The sequence below is a fragment of the Callithrix jacchus genome, chromosome 10 (assembly GCF_049354715.1).
Source record: "Callithrix jacchus isolate 240 chromosome 10, calJac240_pri, whole genome shotgun sequence".
Lineage (NCBI taxonomy): Eukaryota > Metazoa > Chordata > Mammalia > Primates > Cebidae > Callithrix > Callithrix jacchus.
Window position 1 is genome coordinate 8,187,008 of NC_133511.1, and position 23,490 is coordinate 8,210,497.

Here is a 23,490-nt window from a genome sequence, read left to right on the forward strand (position 1 = left end):
TGAAGTTTTTTGTAGTAGGAAAGTATATACTTCCAACAGTATTTATGACTTATTTTTATAGAGACAAGGTCTAGCTCTGTCGCCCAGGCTGCAGTGCACTGGTGCCATAATGGCTCACTACAGTCTCAAACTCATGGGCTCAAGTGATCTGATCCTCCTGCCTCCGCCTCCTGAGTAGGTGTGACTACAGATGCATGCCACCACACCTGGCTAACTTTTTAACGTTTTGTAGATGGGGTCTCGCTATTTTGCCCAGACTGGTCTTGAACTCCTGGGCTCAAGTGATCCACCTACCTTGGCCTCCCAAAGTGCTGGGATTACAGGCATGAGCCACTGCACCTGGCTTGTCCAACAGTATTTAATTACAATAAGATGTTGTGCCTGAATATGGCACCTTCTCACTACTGCTCCCTCTTGTTGCCTTGTGAACCTTCTTCAGTGGCCTTAAATAGGATACTGCTGGGTGACTTAAATGAAAGGGTTCAGGAGAAGAGCAAATGGTATAAAATCCTTCCACAGTCTCTCAGTAGGCAATTCAGTTTGGCTTGACCTTAAATTTTAGCAGACTTTGTGCTTTCAAGTGGTTGCTCAGGAGCACTATGAAGACTCACCCTGCTTGCTTGAATTTATATAAGGAAAGACTTTCATTCCACCTTCAAGGAACCAAGATAAGAGACCCTGATCGATAGTGTGCTAAGCCCTGACAATCTGGGGCACAAACATATGCCATAGTTAGGGCCCATTACTGTCCCTGCTTTATCTAAAATTAGCACATGAATTTTATTCCATTATTTTAAAAAGAACTTCTCATAAAGAATACACCAGCAGTAACTGATAAGAAATCTAAGTTTTACAAATAAAAGCAAATCTGATGATAGCATAACCAAGCTGTTTATATCACAGAGCTGACCTTTCTCACTAAGAAATTTGTAGATATTTTTAGACAATAATTACAAAATAAAATGTGTGTGGAATCTATAATGAATCTCCATAAATTACAAATTTAACACTTTAAGAGCTCAGAAAAAGTCCCTAGCCAGAGAGGTCACAAAACTACATATCTTAGAAATCAAAGGAGCAGCTTCAGATATAGAAACGATCTGTAACAAACATAGGCACAGAGCTCTCACCAACAGAATATCAGGAAAGTATTTAATATTTCCTAGTTGCTGATTGCTTAATAGGCATGTCAAAGTTAACTTGGTGTTTGAAAAACATGATGATCCTGGAAGAGGAACATCTGAATATCCATTAGGATGAATGGCAGCAACAGCCACGGTAGCTGTCCTATGGAACTGTGCATAACTTCATGATGGTGGTGTGGGGATTGTTCTAGGTTGTAAACATCTGGAGCAACATAGCTCTGGATTCATTAGTGTGTTTGAATCCACAAGTGAAAATGGCTCTATATGTTCTTCCAAATGATAATAACAGTGTTCAGTTAATAGTTGCAGTATGCATCTGAAGATGCACACGGCTTCATCTCAGGAGAGCATCAGTAGTCGTAATGGACTAGCACAAAAGCCTTTGGGGAAAAACTGGTTGTTATCACTAAATAACAGTTTTCAAGGAATTTATGGCATTCTAATTGTCCAGTTATAGAAAAATCTCCATAGACCTTGAAGGATACTTTCCAAGGAATTGGGGATGACCAATTCTCTAGAGGGTACAAATGTCAGACTTTTAAATTTACATCAAACAAGGTATCACCAAGCCAGTTACAAAATATCTAGAGGTCTACAAAGGTCAACCAAGGAAGCAGACTGTGGAGACGATAAATGCACTGGGAAGAAGGGGCTTATGCCTAATTTGATCTTACTGAGATAATCAGTGCCATGGCCAAGTAGTGCAACTGAGATATACCCAGATAACCACACTTGAAATTTCATCTAAAATTTGTATTGTTCAAGGCTCAATGTAAAATCTTGCTAAGAGCCCATGTTGGTAAGAAATTATGATTATCCTCAACTTAGAAAATAAACTGATAGAAGTTATACATAACTTGAAAACAAGGTCTTTGCATTTTAAAAATGAAAATTTTCAGTTACTCTTATCATCTGAAAGCTAGGTATATCCATCTCATTCCATGTAGAGTATATGCTACGAAGAAATCACTTCACGTCTCACAGGTTTATTCTTCCCCCCTCCGCCCCCCGCCCCACAACAAAGGGAAGCCATTAAGACTCTTCACCTACTATCACTTAGCGGAGAGGAGGGAAAGTCTTATGTACACTGAGATGCCTATTTTTTCTTTCCTTAGAACTCAATGGTTTTATTCTTTTTATATTCCAGTAATTATAGAATATAGAGTATTTAGTATCAATTTTTTGTGCTTGTTTGCCGGCCCTTTGCTTGAACCAGCCAACTAGTTGTACAAGAGAAAGGCAGAGCAGGATTTCAGAAAATTCTCTATCTAGTCCTTGGAAACTAATTCAAAATTAGAGGTCCCTGACCTCTCTTTCCTTTTCTTCCCTCTCTTCTCCACCCAGCAATTTTTACTTAGGAAGAAACGTAAAAGCAAGGCATTGCAATGCCTTTGTTTGGCTGTCATTTCTTACATCATTATTACCATCTGCATTTGTTTAGTGTCCCAGAAACTACAGTGCTGTCTACAGGGAATCTCAAGACTCGGGTCTGTACAAAATCTTGGAGTTACTGAATCATAGCAATCTCTTTAAAGCACCTTCTATGGATACTTAGCCTTTTACTTTTTATCTTTTCCAGTCTATCCTTCTCATCAGTATCTTCCTTATTCTTTTGTTTCTGTTTTGATTTTCCTTTGCTCGTTATCATTCTTCCCCCTTTTTCTTCATGTATCTCTCCTTGCACCATTATTCTCTCCTCTGCTTCCTCTGGCGTCTTTTCTTCATGTTCTATTGTTCAATGACCATTACCTTGATTTTTCCTACCCCGTTTTCTTATCTCACGTTTACTGATTTCTTCTGTTTTCTTACATTTCTTTACTTACACCATCTTCATTTAAATTTTTCTGCCTCTTCATCCATAGAGTAAATATCAAACATCTGAAGCAGCTTTATTGAGGCAGAATTCATATATCACATAATTCCCCATTTAAAGTATAATATTCAGTGGCTTTTAGTATATCCACAGAGTTGTACATCCACCACCACAATGGACTTTATTTCTTCTTTTTTTTTGAGATGGAGTTTCACTCTTGTTGCCCAGGCTGGAGTACAATGGTGCAATCTCAGCTCACTGAAACCTCCACCTCCCAGGTTCAAGTTATTCTCCTGCCTCAGGCACCCAAGTAGCTGGGATTACAGATGGCTGCCACCACACCCGACTAATTTTTGTATTTTTAGTAGAGACGTTTCACCATGTTGGTCAGGCTGGTCTTGAATTCCTGACGTCAGGCCTTCCACCCCGTCGGTGTCCCAAAGTGTTGGGATTACAGGCATGAGCCACTGTGCCCAGCCCACGATGAATTTTCAATCATTTTCATTGCCTCAAAAAGAAACACTGCACTCCACAGCCACCACCTCCCCTTCCCCCGCGCCCCTAGTTAACTCTCCAGCCCCAGGAAACTACTAATCTACTTTCTGTCTCTATAGGTTTGCCTATTCTGGGCATTTCATATAAATAAAATAACACATGATCCTTTGTGACTAGCTTCTTTCAACAGATTTATCAACGTTATGGCATAGATCAGAATTTCATTTCTTTTTTTTTAGACGAAGTTTTGCTCTCCTTACCCAGGCTGGAGTGCAATAGCGCGATCTCGGCTCACCACCACCTCCGCCTCCTGGGTTCAGGCAATTCTCCTGCCTCAGCTTCCCGAGTAGCTGGGATTACAGGCACGCGCCACCATGCCCAGCTAATTTTTTGTATTTTTAGTAGAGATGGGGTTTCACCATGTTGACCAGGATGGTCTCGATCTCTTGACCTCGTGATCCACCTGCCTCAGCCTCCCAAAGTGCTGGGATTACAGGTGTCAGCTACTACACTTGGCCTTTTTTTTTTTTTTTTTTGACAGGGTCTTGCTCTGTCACTCAGGCTGGGGTGCAGTGGTGTGATCATAGCTCACTGAAGCATCTATCTCCTGGGCTCAAGAGATCCTCCCACCTCAGATTCCTGAATAGCTGGGACTACAATAGTGTACCATCAGGCCTGGAGAATTTTTTTATCTTTTCTAGAGATGGGGTATCACTATGTTTCCCAGGCTAGTCTCAAACTCCTGGACTCAAGCTATCTGCTCACCCTGGCTTCTCAAAGTGCCAGGACTACAGGCATGAGCTACCATGCCCGGCCCATTTATTTTAATTGTGGAATAATATTCTATTGTATAGATCTACCATATTTCATTTATCCATTCATCAGCTAATGGACATCTGAGGTGTTTCTGCTTTTTTGCTATTATGACTAATGCTGCTATGAACATTTATGCACAGGTTTTTGTGTGGACATGTGTTTCCCCCTCTCTTGGGTATATATCTAGGAGTGGAGCTGCTGGATCACACGGCAGCTCTACATTTAACCATTTGAGGAACTGCCAGATTGTTTTCCAAAGTGGCTGCACCACTGCACATTCCCACCAGCAGTGTATAAGAGTTCCAATTTCTCCACATTCTTGCAAACACTTGTTATTATCTATGTCTTTAATTATAGCTATCCTAGTATGTATGAAGTGGTATCTCATTATGGTTTTGATTGTAGTTCCTTAATGGGTACAATAAATATGCTAAAATCTCCACCACATAAGAAACCTTTAAAATGTCTTCTAGGGGCCACAGTACATCACTGAAAAATTGTCATGTTTTCGTGTCTCACACAGAAAGGTTAGGGTATGTAGATGAAAGAAAATCTTTCATGTGCTTAGACTTTTCTCTAAATCCCAAAGTGAGGAGCAAAGCAGACTAAGGCATAAGAATAATGCCTACGAATAAAGAACCCTAATTCTAATTTTGTTTACTATTTCTAGATCATTCAATTCTTACCCCTCATTTCTTCTTCTGTTCTTTCTAGGCAAATAATAAATATTTATAATTTTTTTCTTTGAAGATTGTCTGTGGCCCCAGTATTCAACATGAAGATAGAAAATGTTAGAAAAATATATATAACTGCCCTTGTTCCTTAAGAATAGCCACATGTACTCACTCATCAAAGTTCAGTGTATTTGTCCAGTTCAGCACTTCATCCACTTCCCATTCCATCACAGAATCTATGCCACCATCTTCAACAGCTCTAATCAGGTCTTTTGTTGTAGTGTGAATTAGTCCTAGAGTTTCATGATGTGTTGACTTAGCCTCCAGACTTCCGGAGAAGTACCTAAATAGAGGAAAGGGAAAGAGACGTAAATATTTTGAAATAAGAGATTACAAGTAGATGCAAGTGACATATATTGTTATTTACATGTTAAAACTATTTACATGTTGAATAAAGTTTTCATCCTATATAACGCAGAGGCATCTAAACCAAGATCGATGTGATGAAATCATTTGGGGGGAAAAGCAACTTGATCAACCACACTAACTTCAGATCACCCCTCACTATGTGGCGTTTTTATGATACAAAGAAAAAGTTATTAAATTGTTGAATCATAGAATTATTGAGTGGAAATGGACTTAGAAACCAAATAACTAACCTACTCATTTTATAGGTGAGGAAATAAATCTTCGAGGAGTTAAGTAAATTTTACAAAATCAAGAGGCTAATGGCAGAAGAAGAGGGAAGGAAAGTGAAAAAAAGGAAAGAGAGGAAGAGTTAAAGGGAAAACAGATACTGACATTTTCCTTGTGCCAGACGCTTTTCATACATTCTTATTTCTTTTTAAATAGACAGAGCCAGACCGGGCACAGTGGCTCACACCTGAAATTCCAGCACTTTGGGAGGCCAAGGCGGGCAGATCATGAGGTCAGGAATTCAAGACCAGCCTGGCCAACATGGTGAAACCCCAACTCTACTAAAAATACAAAAATTAGCCAGGCATGGTGGTAGATGCCTGTAATCCCAGCTACTCAGGAGGCTGAAACAGGAGAACTGCTTGAACTCGGGAGGCAGAGGTTGCAGTCCGCCAAGATAGTGCCATCGCACTCCAGCCTGGGCAACAAGAACAAGACTCTGAAAAAAAAGGAAAAGACACAGCTATTTGTGGCAGCTATTTTTATTTCCCTTTTAAAGATAAAGAAACTGAGACTTGGAGAAGCTAAAATATTGTTCAAGGCCAGGCACAGTAGTGGCTCAAGCCTGTAATCCCAACACTTTGGGAGGCTGAGGCAGGAGGATCATTTGAGGGCAGGAGTTTGAGACCAGCCTGGGCAACAGAGAGATCCTCATCTCTATTAATAATTTTAAAAATGCTTAAATAAATGGTTCGAGATCATGTAGTAGTAAATATATATGAGAGCCAGGATTCAGACCCTTAGTCTTATGTTCGGCCTCCTTCTGCAGCACTGCCTGTCTTAATCCGAGCACTTAAAATAATATATTCACTGATAATGAGCTGAGTAACTAGAGATAACTTAGCAGTCCTTACCAAGATCATCAAAACTTTTTTTTGGCATTCATCTTAAGATCTACATTGGTAGTCATTTTAAAGGGTCACCTGTTTTCAAGCTGTATTCATTTATTAATTCAACACTTATTGATTAGGAAACAGCACAGTGGTGATATGAAGCAAGACTCTGGTATCAAACTATCTGGATGTGAATCTTAGTTCTGTGTTATATAATCTTTGCTAAGTAACTTAGCCTTTCTGGGCCTGACTGACCTCTTCCTTAAAATGGTAATCAAGGCCAGGTGTGGAGTCTCATGCGTATAATCCCAGCACCTTGGGAGGCTAAGGCAGGAGGATCGCTTGAAGCCAGAAGTTTAAAAATAGCCTGGACAACATAGTGAGACCCCATCTCTACAAACAATAAAAGAAATTAGCCAGGCATGGTGGCACATGCCTGTAGTACCAGCTACTGGGGAGGCTGAGGTGGGATAGTTGTTTGAGCCCAGAAGTTCAAGGCTACAGTCAGCTATTATCACACTACTGCACTCCAGCCTGGGTGACAGAGACCTTAACTCTTAAAAAAAAAAAAAAAGTAATCATAACACTACTTCCTCCTGGCATTCTTTTATTTATTTATTTATTTATTTTTATTTTTATTTTTTTTATTGCATTTTAGGTTTTGGGGTACATGTGCAGAGCATGCAATACAGTTGCATAGGTACACACAGGGCAGTGTGTTTTGTTTGCTTTCTCCCCTTCACCCACATTTGGTATTTCTCCCCTGGCAATCCCTCCCCATCTTCCTGGCATTCTTAAGAGATTTAGAAGTATCAATCCATGTGGACTGGGCATGACGGCTCATGCCTGTAATCCCAGTACTTTGGGAAACTGAGGCAGGAGACTCCCTTGAGCCCAGGAGTTCAGGACCAGTATGGGCAAAACAGAAACACCTTCTCTCTACAAAAAAAAAAAAAAAAAAAAATATATATATATATATATATATATATATATATATATATGTATTTTTTCCCTAACCCTAACCCAATTTTTTTTTTTTTTTTTTTGAGACAGAGTCTTGCTCTGTAACCCAGGCTGGCGTGCAGTGTTACGATCTCAGCTCACTGCAACCTCCGCCTCCCAGGTTCAAGTAATTCTTCTGCCTCAGCCTCCCTAGTAGCTGAGACTACAGGTGCTTGCCACCACACCCGGCTAATTTTTGTATTTTTAGTGAAGACAGGGTTTCACCATATCGGCCAAGATGGTCTTGAACTGCTGACCTTGTGATCTGCCCACCTCGGCCTCCTAAAGCGCTGGGATTACAAGTGTAAGCCTCCGTGCCCAGCCCTAAAAAAATGTAAAAATAATAAAAAAGAAAGTGTAAATCTATGGAAAGCATTTTGAACACTGGTACACAATAAGCATTCATAGGCTGACACTGCATTGAGTGGTAGGGCTATAAAAGTGAGAAGATACATCCTTGCCCTCATGAAATTTCCACTTCATCAGATTTTAAATGGAGAATGATCCGTAAGAGCAAATGCTCTGTTGCCCGGGCTAGAGTGCAGCGGCACGATCTCGGTTCACTGCAACCTGTGCCTCCTGGGTTCAAGCAATTCTCCTGCCTCAGCCTCCCAAGTAGCTGGGATCACAGGAGGGCACCACCATGCCTGGCTAATTTCTGTATTTTTAATAGAGATGGGGTTTCACCATGTTGGACAGGCTGGTCTCAAACTCCTGACCTCAAGTGATCCACCCACCTCAGCCTCCCAAGGTGCTGGGATTACAGGCATGAGTCACGGTGCCTGGCCTCTTTTTTTTTCTTTTTTCAACAGTGAAATATAACAATTCAGATATCTTTTTCTCTTATTAAGGAAGTATAAACGTACTTTGTTTTTAAGAGAGTCAGTAATTGTTCAAATAATTTAATTCTCAGGTTTTGAACTCTTTTAAAATGAGTTACTATTATAACTAAGTAGTATAAATATTGAAAATAATAGGTTTGCAAGTAGAAATAGTGTTTCAAATATACTGATAAATAAAAGATCACTTTATAAATATAACTTATTTCATAAACAAATGATCTTTTAAAAAGACATAAAATTGGCTGGGTTGGTGGCTCATGCCTGTAATCTCAGATCTTTGAGAGGCCAATGTGGGCGGGTCATTTGAGGTCAGGAGTTTGAGATTTGCCTGGCCAACATGGTGAACCCTAAGCTCTACTAAAAATACAAAAATCAGCTGGGCATGGTGGCATGTAGCTGTAGTCCCAGCTACCAAGGAAGCTGAGGCACGAAAATGCTTGAATCCAGAGGCAGAGGTTGCAGTGAGCTGACGTGGTGCCACTACACTCCAGCCTGGGCAACAGAGCAAGACTCTTTCTTAAAAAAAAAAAAAAAAAAAGACATAAAATTTATAGGTAATTTTGCAATATATTTTTGGTTGTATTCACTTTAACATGATCATATATTCTTTCTAAACTAGGAAATTTAAAGAGAAAGAATATTATAAGAAATGTTTGTCTGAATGTCATTAATAGAGAGAAAAGTTAAAATAACAATGACCTAGGAAGAATCAAAGCTTAAGTTGCAAAGGAGGTTGAGGAAAGCTAAGATCTATAGAACATAGGAAGAAACAGGATTTAAAAACCAGAATTCTTTTAGAAAGACAGGGGTAAAAAGTCAAAATTTTGTTCATTACTGATTCTCAGCAACAGTCAGAATGAAGAGTGTTTAAAAGCCATCAATGAACACAGCACACAAAGTAAAATTTCTCATTCATTCCCTGCAACTCTATGAAAAGGAAACTAACACACCCAGTCATAAGAATTCATTCATTCATTTATTTATTCTATGAGCAACATACATTCATTAAGTATAAACTATGTCTGAAATCCTGTGCTCATAAATAGAAGTCTCTGCTCTACAGGGACTCAAAATCTAGTGGAGATGGCACACAAATACACAGATAATTGCACAAATGTAACCACTGAATATATAAAAGATCCATGGGGCAGATCAAAAGGAAGTACCTAATTGTGTCTAGGTAGGTAAGGGAATGTTTCAGAAGCAGATATTTGGGCCAAGTATCAAAAGATGAAGATGTTGTTGCCACGTAACTGAGCACCCTAGGGAGAGGAAATATCACAGGGGGTGTAGGTAATGGGGAGCCCTTAAAATGTTTTAGGTAGAGAAATGATTTCAGTCTTAGAAACATCAGTTCAGTGTTTATAGAGAGAAGATGAAGAGACTAGAGACGAAATTCATTAGAAGGTAGATGAAAAATGATGAGATGTTACAGTGGAGAATAAAAGGTCAGATTTGGGAGATACTTTGGAAGTGGAATAGGACTTGATGACAGATACATGTAGGCACTTGTAAAAGAGTGAGGAATCTAGGATAGGCCTCTGTTTCTGACTTGGATGACTGTCTAAATGGTGGTGTCACAAGCTAAGATCAGAAGAAATCCCGAGAAGAGACAAGTTTTATGATGGGGAAGATTAGAAATTCGGTTTTGGAACTGTTGAGTTTGACATAGAAATACCCACATAATGAGAAATACAGAGCTCAGTTACAGATGAGGATTGTGCTAAGGGTAAACGAGCACAGAGAGAGGTAAAGTAGTATGTTATTCTGCATGTACATTGGCTTATCACCAGGTGCCGTCTCCCAGCCGGTACTGTGACGGTGCTTCAGCGAGTCATACCACCATTCTGTCAAAGCCAGCTGTTTCTAGGTGACGGCACATACGGTAGGTGAGTTTTGTTGTTCTGAGCCCATAATCACACTTCCTTTACTGTTAATGGGTTTTCTAGAGGTAATGTTGCATGCAATAAAATGATGATGGATAATGCATTATTATGAGAGGTGTTGTTGCCAGAAGTAATGCAGGCAGAGAAATAAAATTAATATCCAGAATATTTGCCTATCACTGTGAGGACAAATGGATGCCTCCTTTATTATGGGAATGGTCTGATATAATCAGCCTGTCACCAACTAGCCAGCATATCTCATTACTGCGGGCAAAGCAATGGCCTTTGCTATACAGTCAGCTGTGACTACAGCCAGAACGACTTTGGTGAGGGGAAGACCATGTTGCTGGGTCTATATAAAGCCTCCATCCCTGTAATCCTGGCCACTCTGGACAAGACTCCATAATGAAACCACTGAGGTGCCAGGGGAAAAAGCTGACATTCGCAAGATGGATCATCCTGTCCATCTGATTACTGAGAGCTGTCTGCCTCATATATGCCCTTTGGAGGGCATTCATGTGGGACAGAAATATCCTTTGTATCCATTCTGAGTATACCTCTACCCTGACCTACTCACCAATTTCCCAATTTTATTCTTTGTGAATGCTGATCAGCTGGGAAACTATAAATGTCAGTCAGCGCAGTCAGTGAGATCCCTACCACAGGCTGCTACCCCTTCAAATGAAGTGGAAAACCAAATGTACCACCTGGAGTTATGCTCACTGGAAGAATATCCTTTGATCATTTTCTGGGCTAACAGGGGAATTAAAATCAGTAACTGTCCATTTTTAGAAGGTGCAACATCCTGTACAGATCCAACTTATTTCTCCAACATATTCCTCCCTGCTAACTTGTCACAGAGACTCTCCATGAAGCCAAAGGTATGGAGATGATGTAGAGGCAATGCAGCATAAGTAGTGGTTGCAGCAGTCTGAGCCACCTGCTCATGCAGCTTACTTGGGCCTTCTGGACCTTCTCAGAACCATTCCCATATTTATTTTATAAATAAATAAATTTATAAAATAAATTTATTTTCTACTGAAACAGTTTTACATACTCTAAATTTTATGGTTTAATTGATTAGATAAAACCCAGGTCAGTTCATGATCATAGCACTTGATATCCTATTGCCAAGTATCTACCAGGACCCAGTTGCAAATCTGGAACAGATTTTCAAATGGAGAATAGCTTCTGTCAGAAGAGGAAATTCATTACCTTCTTCCTAAACCCTAGAGGTCTGTGCTGTAATTCTCCCATTTGGACTCTTTAGGGGCTCTACACAGTTTTTCACTACCATGAACATTTCTAATGCTGTCGGGACTGCCGGGCCATAAACCCCAAGTTGTAGGGCAGCTTGACTACATTGTCTTTCTTGCTCATGTCCCACTGGAGCCAGCTGGCTTTACTAGGTCACCTAGTAAAGGGGAGCAGCATGCCCAAAATGTGTCATATGTTAGCTCTCAAATTGAGAGAGGGCCTCTAAGTACTGTGCTTCTTCAAGGTGAATGGTACAAGGTACAGTAATTTGTATCTCACTTTCTAAAGGATATCTCAAATGTCTTTAAGCTTCAGTTATATGCCAGAACCTTAACTTTTTCAAAGTTTATCTGCCTCCTTGTAGTGTGCCTTTGTCCTACTAAGCCACCAAGGGAGTTGTTATTTTCTGCTCACCACACCCAATCAAGGTAAGAACATCAATGTAATGAACAGGCATAATGTTCTGTGGAAACAGATGTACAAACCCCTGGAGATGAGAGCAGGAAAGCTGATCTATCTCCAAGAGCAAGACGTAAAAACACACTTTGTTCTTTCTGTGAAAATGCAGACTGCTTCTCCTATTGCTTAGTGATTGGGATGGGATGGGAAATAACACATTTGCCAGGTCACTTGCAGCATACCAGGTGCCAGGGGCTGTGCTGATTTCCTCTATTGAAGAAGCCACAACTGGAAGCCTCGCTGTAACTGTGTCATCACCTGACCTCTTCCACTTCGAGGTTCCATTAGTCCCAGTGACCTGAACGAACCAATTCCATCGCAGCCTCCCCTAACATAATCTCCATCCTTGTAAAGAACCGCTAACACGGAGTTCATCAAGCAGTTTGCTACTCCTGGGCCTTGCATGGTGGCTCACGCCTGTAATCCCAGCATTTGGGAGACCAAGGCAGGCGGATCATGCGGTCAGGAGTTCGAGAGAAGCCTGGCCAACATGGTGGAATCCTGTCTCTACTAAAAATACAAAAAAATTAGCCAGGCATGGTGGTGCGTGCCTGTAATCCCAGCTGTCGTGAGGCTGAGGCAGAAGAATTGCTTGAACCCAGGAGGCGGAGGTTGCGGTGAGCCAAGACTGAGCCACTGCACTCCCGCCTGGGAGACAGAGTGAGACTCCGTCCCCTTGCCCCCACAAAAAAAAAAAAGAAAGAAAAAGAAATATGCTGCTCCCCTCAACAAGCTATTACTACATAGCTTGACTGAAAAAAAAAAAGTATCTCTTGGGACTTCCCGGGGTGATGGCGAGATGGTGGTTTAGTAGACTGCACACACACACACACATACACACACACACACACAATTCCCTGAACTTTTAGAAATCCTTTTTCTACAGTATGCCAGAGAAGTTCCGGCATTTTGCAAAGGTAGAGCTTTCGTTGGCTCTACCTAAATTAGGCTTTGATTAGCTAATCTAACAGATCATTAACATGATTTCTGCGAACTCAAGCCAAAACATTAAATCCACAATCCCAGGTAAGTATGGTCAAATCAGTAAGTTCAGCCCAACTGGATCTAACAATCTTAGGATCCACCCTCACACAATGCTTCTGAGACTGCTGGCAATACAGATTAGTAAATTCTTGTAACTATTCTGGTTTTCGAAACGATCTCCTCTTGGAGTGGAACTTCTACTGCTGTCTAGGCTGTCCTGAGATACAAATCTCATTGTGAGCTGAAGGCAATGAGAAATAGTGGAGGGGGAATCCTGAGGACAATCAGCATAAATGTGTGTGGTAATTGTGCAGTCACTGAAACGCTTTTATGCAGAGAAGAGGTGCTTCCCTCAAAAGGGAGAGCAAGGATTCCCTATACCAACAAGGCACTTTGGAAGCTCAAAGTTCTTAGCCTTGTGTATGTTTGCCCAAATGTCCTAATCCCAGGTCTCAGGGTTCTACTTCTTCACCACTAGTGCCCTCCTCTTAGTGCAAAAGACCTGGCAGGGTTAAGCATCTGGTAGTGCAATAGGCACTGTAACCCTGTGACCCTGGCAATGGAAAACGGGGTTGCCCTCAACCCATGCTGTGATTACAAGAGATGAAGGGCCACTTCAGAGCTGCCAGGGAGGTCTTCTGATTGTCGGTACATGTTCTTTATTTTTTAAACTATTTTACTGAGGTATGGTTGATGTTCAATAAACTACACATATTTAAATCGTACAATGTACCATTTTGACATGTTTATATACCTGTAAATCCATCACTACAATAAAAAAATGAATCTATCCATCACCCTCCAAAGTTTCCTTGTATTCCTTTGGAATCCCTCTCTCTTTCCCCTTTTCCATCTCCAGACAACTGCTGATCTTCTTTGTGGACTGCGGATTTGTGTCTTCCAGAACTGTTTGTAAATGGAATCATAGCATATGTACTATTTTTTGACAGATTTCTTTCATTCAGCATTATTTTGAGGTTGGTCCATGTCATCTGTGCATCAGTAGTTCATTCCGTGGTGCTGCTGAGTAGCATTCCTTTGTGTAGACATCCTATCACTTGCTTACCCATTCACCTGCTGATGCACATTTGTGCTGTTTCTGTTTTTTCACTATTATAATGAGAAATAAACCAGCTATGAACATTCACAAAGAATCTTTCTGTGAACATGTTTTTATTTCTCTTGGGTAAATATGTAGGGGTAGAATGACTGGTTTAATAGTTTACTTGTTTAAAATCCCAGCACTTTGGGAGGCTGAGGTGGGTGGATCACGAGGTCAAGAGATCGACACCATCTTGGTCAACAAGGTGAAACCCCGTCTCTGCTAAAAATACAAAAATTAGCTGGGCATGGTGGCACGCACCTGTAGTCCCAGCTATTCAGGAGGCTGAAGCAGGAGGATTGCTTGAACCCAGGAGGCGGAGGTTGCAGTGAGCCGGGATCATGCCATTGCACTCCAGCCTGGGTAACAAGAGTGAAACTCCATCTCAAAAAAAAAAAAAAACCTGTCAAACTGTTTTCCAAAGTGCACACACTAATTTCCACTTGCTCCATATCCTTGCCACCAATTGGTATGACAGACTATTTCAGTCATTCTAGTGGGTATGTAGCGGTATCTCATTATTGCTTTAGTTTGCATTTCTCTAATGATTAATGATGTTAATCACTGGTTGAGTTGTGCTCATTTGCTATCTACATAACTTCACTGGAGTGTTTATTCAAATTTTTTGCCCACTTTAAAATTTATTGTTTAGAGTTTTTTTAAAAACATATTCTTGATTCAAGACCGTTGTCAGACACATACTTTGCAAATGTCTTATCCCTGTCTATGGCTTGTATTTTTATTTTTGTAACATGTCAGTCAAAGAACAAAAGCTTTTAATTTTGATGAAGTGAAACTTAAAATTATTTCTTTTATAGTTCCTGGCTTCTGTGTCCTCTTTAAAAAATCTTGGCCAGAACAAAAGGCACTAGGATTTTCTCCTTCAATTAGTTTTTTAGATGCTTTATGGTTTTTGCTCTTATACTTAGATTAATGATCTCTTTTCAGTTAATTTTACACATGCTGTAAGATAAGACTCGTTTCAATTTTATGCATTTGATATCCAATTTGTTGAAAAGACTATTTTTTTCCCAATTTAGTTCCCTTGACACCTCTATTGAAAATTAATTAACAATATATATGGGGGTTTATTTCACAATTCCATATTCAGTCCCATAATCTGTACATTTGTCTATATGCCAATACCACAATGTCATGATTATAGTAGCTTTACAAGTCTTGAAATCAGGCTGTAAGTACAGTTCTCCAAATGTTTTTTTTTTCCCAAATACTACATACTTCCTTCGTGTTTCATCAACTTACATTTGCCTCATCCACTCTATTTTTCTAAGTTTTCTTTTCTTTTCCAAGTCTTGCCTTCTCTTTAGTTTAGAGAAATGGAATTCACTTTCCTTTTTGTCTTCCACCACTATACTGTCAGTAGATAGCCAAAACTATTGAGAAGCAAAAATAAATATAGAAAATGTTGAAATACTGATTGTGAGGTTATTTGCCAATAGACAAGAACTTCTATGTGCTCAGTAGGAATATGCCAAGATAGAAATAGAGGAGAGGATAGATCCTTTCGAGGTATTTCTAATTAACTGAGGGGCAAGTAGTACACTCAGCCTTCAGAAGCACATGCTACAGATAGATCGACAAAGTACCAGTGTACTGAGGTACTTAATAAGTATTTGTTGAATGGATAAAAAGATATATCCTAAGAGTGTCTCATCTTATCACATGATGACTAAGCTACTCTTAGTGCTGATAGCTTTCAATTACTCTAATCCTCAAGGAGCACAGCCACCTTTCAGGAATGCAGAGGTCCCTGTATCATGCCCAAGACTTTGTGGTTTCCCCTTTATGACACTTTCTCCTAAATGGTTGTCTATTTTCCCCCTTCCAACTCATTCCCCTTGCTCTATCACACACACCCTAGATAATAAGGAGAGTTTGTTAATCCTTCCAAACACTATGTATTTGCCCTTCTTAAACCACTTAACATGTTTACTACATTGTATTAAAATGTCCTGTTTACTTGACTGTCTCCCTAATTGAAAGGCAAATGACTTAAGTCTATCCCCAGCATCTAGAACAATGTCTGGCATATGGTTGATATGCAATAGTTTATCAAACAAATTAATTCATGCCTTGATCATTTTTACACTTCGTATATTCTTTTGTTTTATTTTGCTTTTGCTGTTTGTTTGCTTTTTGAGACAGTCTCACTCTGTCACCCAGGCTGGAGTGCAGTGGCACCATCTCAGCTCCAAGTGCTGGGATTACAGGCATAAGCCACAGCATCTGGTAATACTTAGTGTTAATATAGTCAACATATCACATTCTACAATCTGTACACTGAGTATATAATCTGCTGAGTACCAGAGAGTATCTAAAGATGGCCTGTTCAAAGCTGATAATTAAAAGTAGAATTAAACGTAGTAAGAAAAGAAATTGCTGTTCCTTGAAGTATTATTAGCAACCCCTGAGTAGCTAATGTAAGCAAAATTTATCAATTAAACTAATAGAATTTGTTATTTTAAAAAATAATTTTAAGGTTAATTTTCAACAAAATGGATTTCTAAATAGATAGGATGAAAAATTATTGACATTTCCCTTTTCTTACTCTATCAGAAACTGGCCTCCAGCCATTGTTTTCTGTACGATGATACCAGTCACTATAATCCTCTTTCTGAAGATGATCATCTTTATTATGAGATGTATGCTTTGCTGGAAGTTTTGCATAATTTCTGGGGCTGTTAGCACACAGATCTTCAATATGTCTGTGAGTAAAAATTTTATAGTATATATCAGGTGGAAACTTAACCTGTAGATGGAAAAGTTCAAAGAACCATTGTAATATAACTATAAAAATGTTTTACATTTTAAAAACGTACATTGTTTCAATTTCATAAAAATGTGCTTTAACCATCAGATGCCATCTCACGCCAGTTACAATGTGATCATTAAAATATCGGGAGACAACAGATGCTGGAAAGGATGTGGAGAAATAGGAATGCTTTCATGTTGTTGGTGAAAGTGTAAATTAGTTCAACCATTGTGGAAGACGGTGTGGCAATTCCTCAAGGATCTAGAACTAGAAATACCATTTGATCCAGCAAGCCCATTACAGGGCATATACCCAAAGGATCACAGATCATTCTATTATAAAGACCCATGCACACATATGTTTATTGCAGCACTGTTCACAATAGCAAAGACTTGGAACCAACCCAAATGCCCATCAATGATAGATTGTATAAAGAAAATGTGGCACATATACACCATGAAATATTATGCAGCCATAAAACAGGACGAGTTAATGTCCTCTGCAGGTACATGGATGAAGCTGGAAACATCATTCTCAGCAAACTAACACAAGAACAGAAAACTAAACACTGCCTGTTCTCACTCATAAGTGGGAGTTGAACAGTGAGAACACATGGACACAGGGAGGGGAACATTATACACCAGGGCCTGTCAGGAGGTGGGGGTTAGGGGATAGCATTAGGAGAGATGTAGATGATGGGGTGATGGAAGCAGCAAACCACCATGGCACATATGTAACTATGTAACAAACCTGCACATTCTGCACACCTATCCCAGAACTTAAAGTATAATGATAATAAATACATTATATCTATTTTTAAAAAGTTCTATGAAAAATGTGAGTTAAAACTACTAAACATTCATCCATACTTACTCCACCTAATCTGAATCGCACATGAATGCCAGCAGCAGCGTCTAGAAGCTCTGCCTATGAAAAAAATACATTACTCTTCAGGATTCTGTATGTATCAATTCACTACTTGTCACTCTCTTATCTTAAACAGTTGCTGAATACTGAGTAGGAAAAAGGTCAGGTGACCCAACCTATGATAATTAATTTTAAATTAGAAAAATTTGTTCTTTTTTCTTTTGAGTTGGAGTTTCGCTCTTGTTGCTCAGGCTGGAGTGCAATGGCACATCTCAGCTCACTGCAACCTCCGCCTCCAGGATTCTCCTGCCTCAGCCTCCCGAGTAGCTGGGATTACAGGCATGTGCCACCATGTCTGGCTAATTTTGTATTTTTAGTAAAGATGGTGTTTCTCCATGTTGGTCAGACTGGTCTCGAACTCCCAACCCCAGGTGATCCGCCTGCCTCAGCCTTCTAAAGTGCTGGGATTACAGGCATGAGCCACTGTGCCCAGCTGAAAAATTGTTTAAAAAATTTTTTTGAGACAGGATTTCACTATATTGCCCAGGCTGGAGTACAAAGGAACAATATCAGTTCATTGAAGCCTTAACCTCTTTGGCTCAAGCAATGCTCCCACCTTCCAAATAGCTGAAACTACAGGTGTGTACCATCATATCTGGCTAATTTTTGTATTTTGTGTGTGTGTGTGTGTGTGTGTGTGTGTGTGTGTGTAAACATAGTCTTCTGTTACCAGGCTGGTCTTGAATTCCTGGCCTCAAGTGATATTCCTGCCTTAGCCTCCTAAAGTGCTAGGATTATAGCTAGCCATCAGCCATTACGCCCAGCCATTAAGAATTTTCCTTTGTAAAGAATTATAAAACATTTTATGAACTAAGGACTTAATTTCTTGTGGACATCAATAACTAACAGAGCTATGGTAAATGAAAAAATGATACCAAACTGTTTCCTCTCTATGCAACATATAAACATAAAAGCCAGTGATTTTTCAATTCATAAAACTTTTAAGTAAGTCCTCAAAGTATGATTTACAGTAAAATATTATCTTACAGGTAAATTTAAAGAAAAAATTCAACAGCAGATGATCTTTCCTAGTTAGCTATTGTTAAATTTAAAAAACCATGTTTAAAATTCTGGGCTGGAAATGGTAGCTCACGCCCATAATCCCAACACTTTGGGAGGCTGAGGAAGGTAGATTGCTTGAGGTTGGGAGTTCTGAGGCCAGCCTGGCCAACATGGTGAAACCCCATTTTTACTAAAAATACAAAAAATAAGTGGACATGGTGTTGTGTGCCTGTAATTCCAGTTACTGTGGAGGCTGCGGCAGAATAATTGCTTGAACCAGGGAGGTGAAGGCTACAGTGAGCAGAGAGATTGCACCACTGCACTCCAGCCTAGGTGACAGAGACTTCGTCTCAATAAACAAACAAATAAATAAATTAAATTTTGTAAGAATTGTGGCCAGGCGCGGTGGCTCACGCCTGTAATCCCAGCACTTTGGGAGGCTGAGGCGGGTGGATTACAAGGTCAAGAGATCGAGACCATCCTGGTCAACATGGTGAAACCCCGTCTCTATTAAAGATACAAAAAATTAGCTGGGCATGGTAGCACGTGCCTGTAATCCCAGCTACTCAGGAGGCTGAGGCAGGAGAATTGCCTGAACCCAGGAAGCGGAGGTTGCGGTGAGCCGAGATTGCGCCATTGCACTCAGCTTGGGTAATAAGAGTGAAACTCCGTCTCAAAAAAACAAAAAAAGAATTGTATATACTAGGTTTTCTGAATTTTAGTTTGATACACTGCACCAAATGGAAGTAGAGAAAAAAATTCTTGGTCCTTTATCAGAAGGCAGTGCAATCTTGACTCCTCATCATTTTAGTTTAGATCAGAAAAAAGATGTTATTCAAAATGTAGAGTCTGAAACACAACATTAATTTTGCAGAATAATCTTGACTAAAAACTTTATGAATTCAAGTATGAGGTGTGATAGCCTGTTATGGAACATATTTACTATATTTGAACCATAATAATATACATATAAACTTTTTTTCACGAAGGTGGAAGATCTTAAGTGTATAGTGCCATGAAATTTTACATATGCATTGTATTCTCGTGCTTGGCTTCTTTTGCTCAACGTGAATCGGTGATAAATCTCTAAGATTCATGTATGTAGTTGTAGATAGCAGCAGTTAGTTCTTTTTCACTGCTGTCTACCATTCCATCATAGAATACATCACAATTTATATGATTGTTGGACATTTGATATGTCTCTAGTTTTGGGTAAAAATAAATAAAACTATTGTGAACATTCATTTTCATGTCTTCTGTGGGTTATAGCATATCCAGAAATTAAATACAAGAGGTCATGAGGTATATATGGTACCTATATGTACACAGATGACCCTGACTTACAGTGGTTCAACTTACAGTTTTGACTACAATGGAATGAAAGTGATATGCATTCAGTAGAAATCATACTTTAAATTTTGAATTTTGATCTGTTCCCAGGTTAGCAATATGTGCTATGATGCTCTTGTGATGCTGGGCAGTGGCAGCAAGCCACAGCTTTCAGTCAGCCACAGGATCATGAGGATAAACAACTGATACTCTACAGGAGTCCGTGGCCTGTTACGACTAGGCTGCACAGCAGGAGGTGAGTGGTACAAGCATTACTACCTCAGCTCCCCATCCTGTTAGATCAGCAGCAGCATTAGATTCTCATAGGCATACAAACCCTACTGTGAACTGTACACATGCACAGGATCTAGGCTGCATGCACCTTATGGGACTCTAATGCCTGATGATCTACTGCAGAACCGTTTTATCCCGAAACCATCCTCCACATCCCAAGTCTGTGGTAAAATTATCTTCCACTAAACTGGTCCTTGGTGTCAAAAAGCTCAAGGACTGCTGCTCTACACTATAGGCTAAGTCGGTAAGTTATAATGTTTGCCAGGTTAGGTGTATTAAATGCAGTTTTTACGCAACGATATTTTCACCTTGTGATGAGTTTACCTTAACATACACTGCCATAAGCCAAGGGGCATCTTTAATTTGTTGTACTAGTGACTACCACAGAGTTTTCTGAATTTTTGTAACAATTCCCCCACTAGTAATATATGAGAGTTCTGGTTGCTCCATATCCTCATCAACATTTGGTATTGTCAATCCTTCTAATTTTAGCCATTCTGGTGGGGTTATAATGGTAGCTCATCATAGTTTTAATTTGTATTTTCTTATGACTAACCATGCTGAGCACGTTGCATATGCTTATTGGCTATATGGATCTATCAGTCATGCTAGTGGTTTATCAATTTTATTAACCTATTCAGCAAACCAACTGGCTATGATTTGCACGGTGGCACCATCATGCTTCAGTGCAGCCTCAACCTACCCAGCTTCTTTGATCCTTCTGCCTAACTATACCAGGTAGCTGGAAATACAGGCACACACCACCATGACAGGCAAATTTTTGTATTTTTTGTAGGCAAGGGGTTTCTCCATGCTGCCCAGGCTGGTCTTGAACTCCTGGGCTCAAGCAATCTTTGCACCTAGGCTTCCCAAAGTGCTGGGATTACAGCACCTCTCCACTCACTCACCCACTCCACTCTCTAGGTTCATGGGTATACAATTTTAGTACCCACTTACATGTGAGAAGATTCGATATTTGAATTTCTGTGCCTGACTAGTTTCACTTAAGATAATGACCTCCAGTTTCATCCATGTTGTCGCAAAAGACATTTCATTCTTTTTTTATGTATGTATCCATACCACATTTTCTTTATCCAGTCATCCAATGATGGACACTTAGGTTGATTCCGCATCTTTGCTATTGTTAATTGTGCTTCAGTAAACATAGAAGTGCAGGTATCTTTTTGGTATATTTATTTCTTTTCCTTTGGGTAGATACCCAGTAGTGAGATTGTTCAATTGAATGGTAGTTGCATTTTAGTTCACTGAGAAACCTCCATACTGTTTTCCATAGGAGCTGCACTGATTTACATTCCCATTAGCCTGGCGTGATGGTGCATGCCTGCAATCCTAGCTACTAGGAGACTGAGATGGGAGAACTGCTTGAACCCGGGAGACAGAAGTTGCAGTGAACCAAGATCGTACCTCTGCATCCCAGCCTGGGTGACAGAGCAAGCTTCATCTCCAGAAAAAGAAAAGAAAGTGAAGAAACAACAGATTCTGGGAGAGGATGTGGAGAAATAGGAATGCTTTTACACTGTGGGAGTGTAAATTAGTTCAACCATTGTGGAAGGCAGTGTGGCAATTCCTCAAGGATCTAGAACCAGAAATACCATTGGACCCAGCAAGCCCATTACTGGGTGTATACCCAAAGGATTACAAATCATTCTACTATAAAGACACATGCCCATGTATGTTTATTGCAGCACTATTCACAATAGCAAATACTTGGAACCAACCCAAATGCCCATCCATGATAGACTGGATAAAGAAAATGTGGCACATATACATCATGGAATACTATACGGCCATAAACCAGGATGAGTTCATGTCCTTTGCAGGGACATGAATGAAGTCAGAAACCATCATTCTCAGCAAACTAACATAGGAACAGAAAACCAAACACCTCGTGGTTCTCAATCATAAGTGGGAGTTGAACAATGAGAACACATGGACACAGAGAGGAAAACATCACAAACCAGGGTCTGTTGGGGGCCGGGGGCTAGGGGAGGAATAGCATTAGGAGAAATACCTAATGTAGATGACAGGTTGATGGGTGCAGCAAACTACTATGACACATGTATAACGATGTAAAAACCTGCACGTTCTGTACATGGATCCCAGAACTTAAAGTATAATAATAATTTTTAAAAAGCACCAGCTGGGTGTAGTGGCTCATGCCTGTAATCCCAGCACACTAGGAAGCTGAGGCATAAGAACTGCTTGAGCCCAGGACTTTTGAGAGCAGCCTGGGCAACCTAAGGAGACCCCATCTCTACAAAAAATGAAAAAATTAGCTGGGCAGGATGGCGCGTGCCTGTTGCTCCAGCTACTTGTGAGGCTGAGAAGGGAGGGTCACTGGGACCCAGGAGGTTGAGGCTACAGTGAACTGTGATCATACCACTGCATTCCAGCCTGGGAGACAGAACAAGACCCTGTCTCAAAGGAAGAAAAAAAAAAAAAAACAAAAAGGCATCAACACATAGAAAAATGATAAATTGAACTACATTAAAATTGAGAACTGTCTGGGCAGAGTGGGCTCACGCCTATAAATCCCAGCACTTTGGGAGGTCAGGAGTTCAAGACCAGCCTGACTAGCATGAAGAAACCCCGTTTCTACTAAAAATATAAAAAATTAGCCAGGCATGATGGTGCATGCTTATAATCCCAGCTACTTGAGAGGCTGAGGTAGGAGAATGGCTTGAACCTGGGAGGGGGAGTGTGGTGAGCCAAGATCGCGCCATTGCATTCCAGCATGGGCAACAAGAGTGAAACTCTGTATCAAAAATAATAACTCTGTCTCAATAATAATAATAATAAAACAAAAAAATAAATAAATAAAATTGAGAACTTTGTTCATCAAAAGACATCACTGCTTCAAAATAACCTAGGGGGTGTAGAAAGTGAATAGAGGTATAGATGAAACAAGACTGGTCATGAATTGCTAATTCTTGAAGCCAGATGATGGGTACATGGTGGGTTATGACTTTACTCTTTTTCCTTTTGCATGTATTTGATTTTTTATTATAAAAAAGACTCCATCAAGAGAGTGACAAGCCATACAGTGAAAAAAAGATGCATGTAACACAGATAACTGACAAAGGACTTCTATAGAGAATATAGAGCCCTTGTGCATTATTGGTGGGAGTACAAAATGGTAC

At 40.0% G+C, this 23,490-nt stretch overlaps 1 protein-coding gene across 7 annotated transcripts in view; it reads right to left on the reverse strand.

Moving 5' to 3' along the window:
* Window positions 1-23,490, reverse strand: part of C10H11orf65 (chromosome 10 C11orf65 homolog) — a 99,698-nt gene that overhangs the window by 53,322 nt on the left and 22,886 nt on the right. For 6 of the 7 annotated variants that reach the window (XM_078339390.1, XM_078339389.1, XM_078339387.1 and 3 more), the window contains exons 4-7: window positions 17,651-17,704; window positions 16,574-16,774; window positions 15,268-15,398; window positions 5,116-5,286 (exon numbers count right to left, since the gene is read on the reverse strand). In XM_078339390.1, coding sequence (XP_078195516.1) covers window positions 5,116-5,286; window positions 15,268-15,398; window positions 16,574-16,774; window positions 17,651-17,704 — 557 coding nt within the window. The remainder of the gene's footprint in view (window positions 1-5,115; window positions 5,287-15,267; window positions 15,399-16,573; window positions 16,775-17,650; window positions 17,705-23,490) is intronic. The other variant, XM_078339388.1, reaches the window with a different exon arrangement.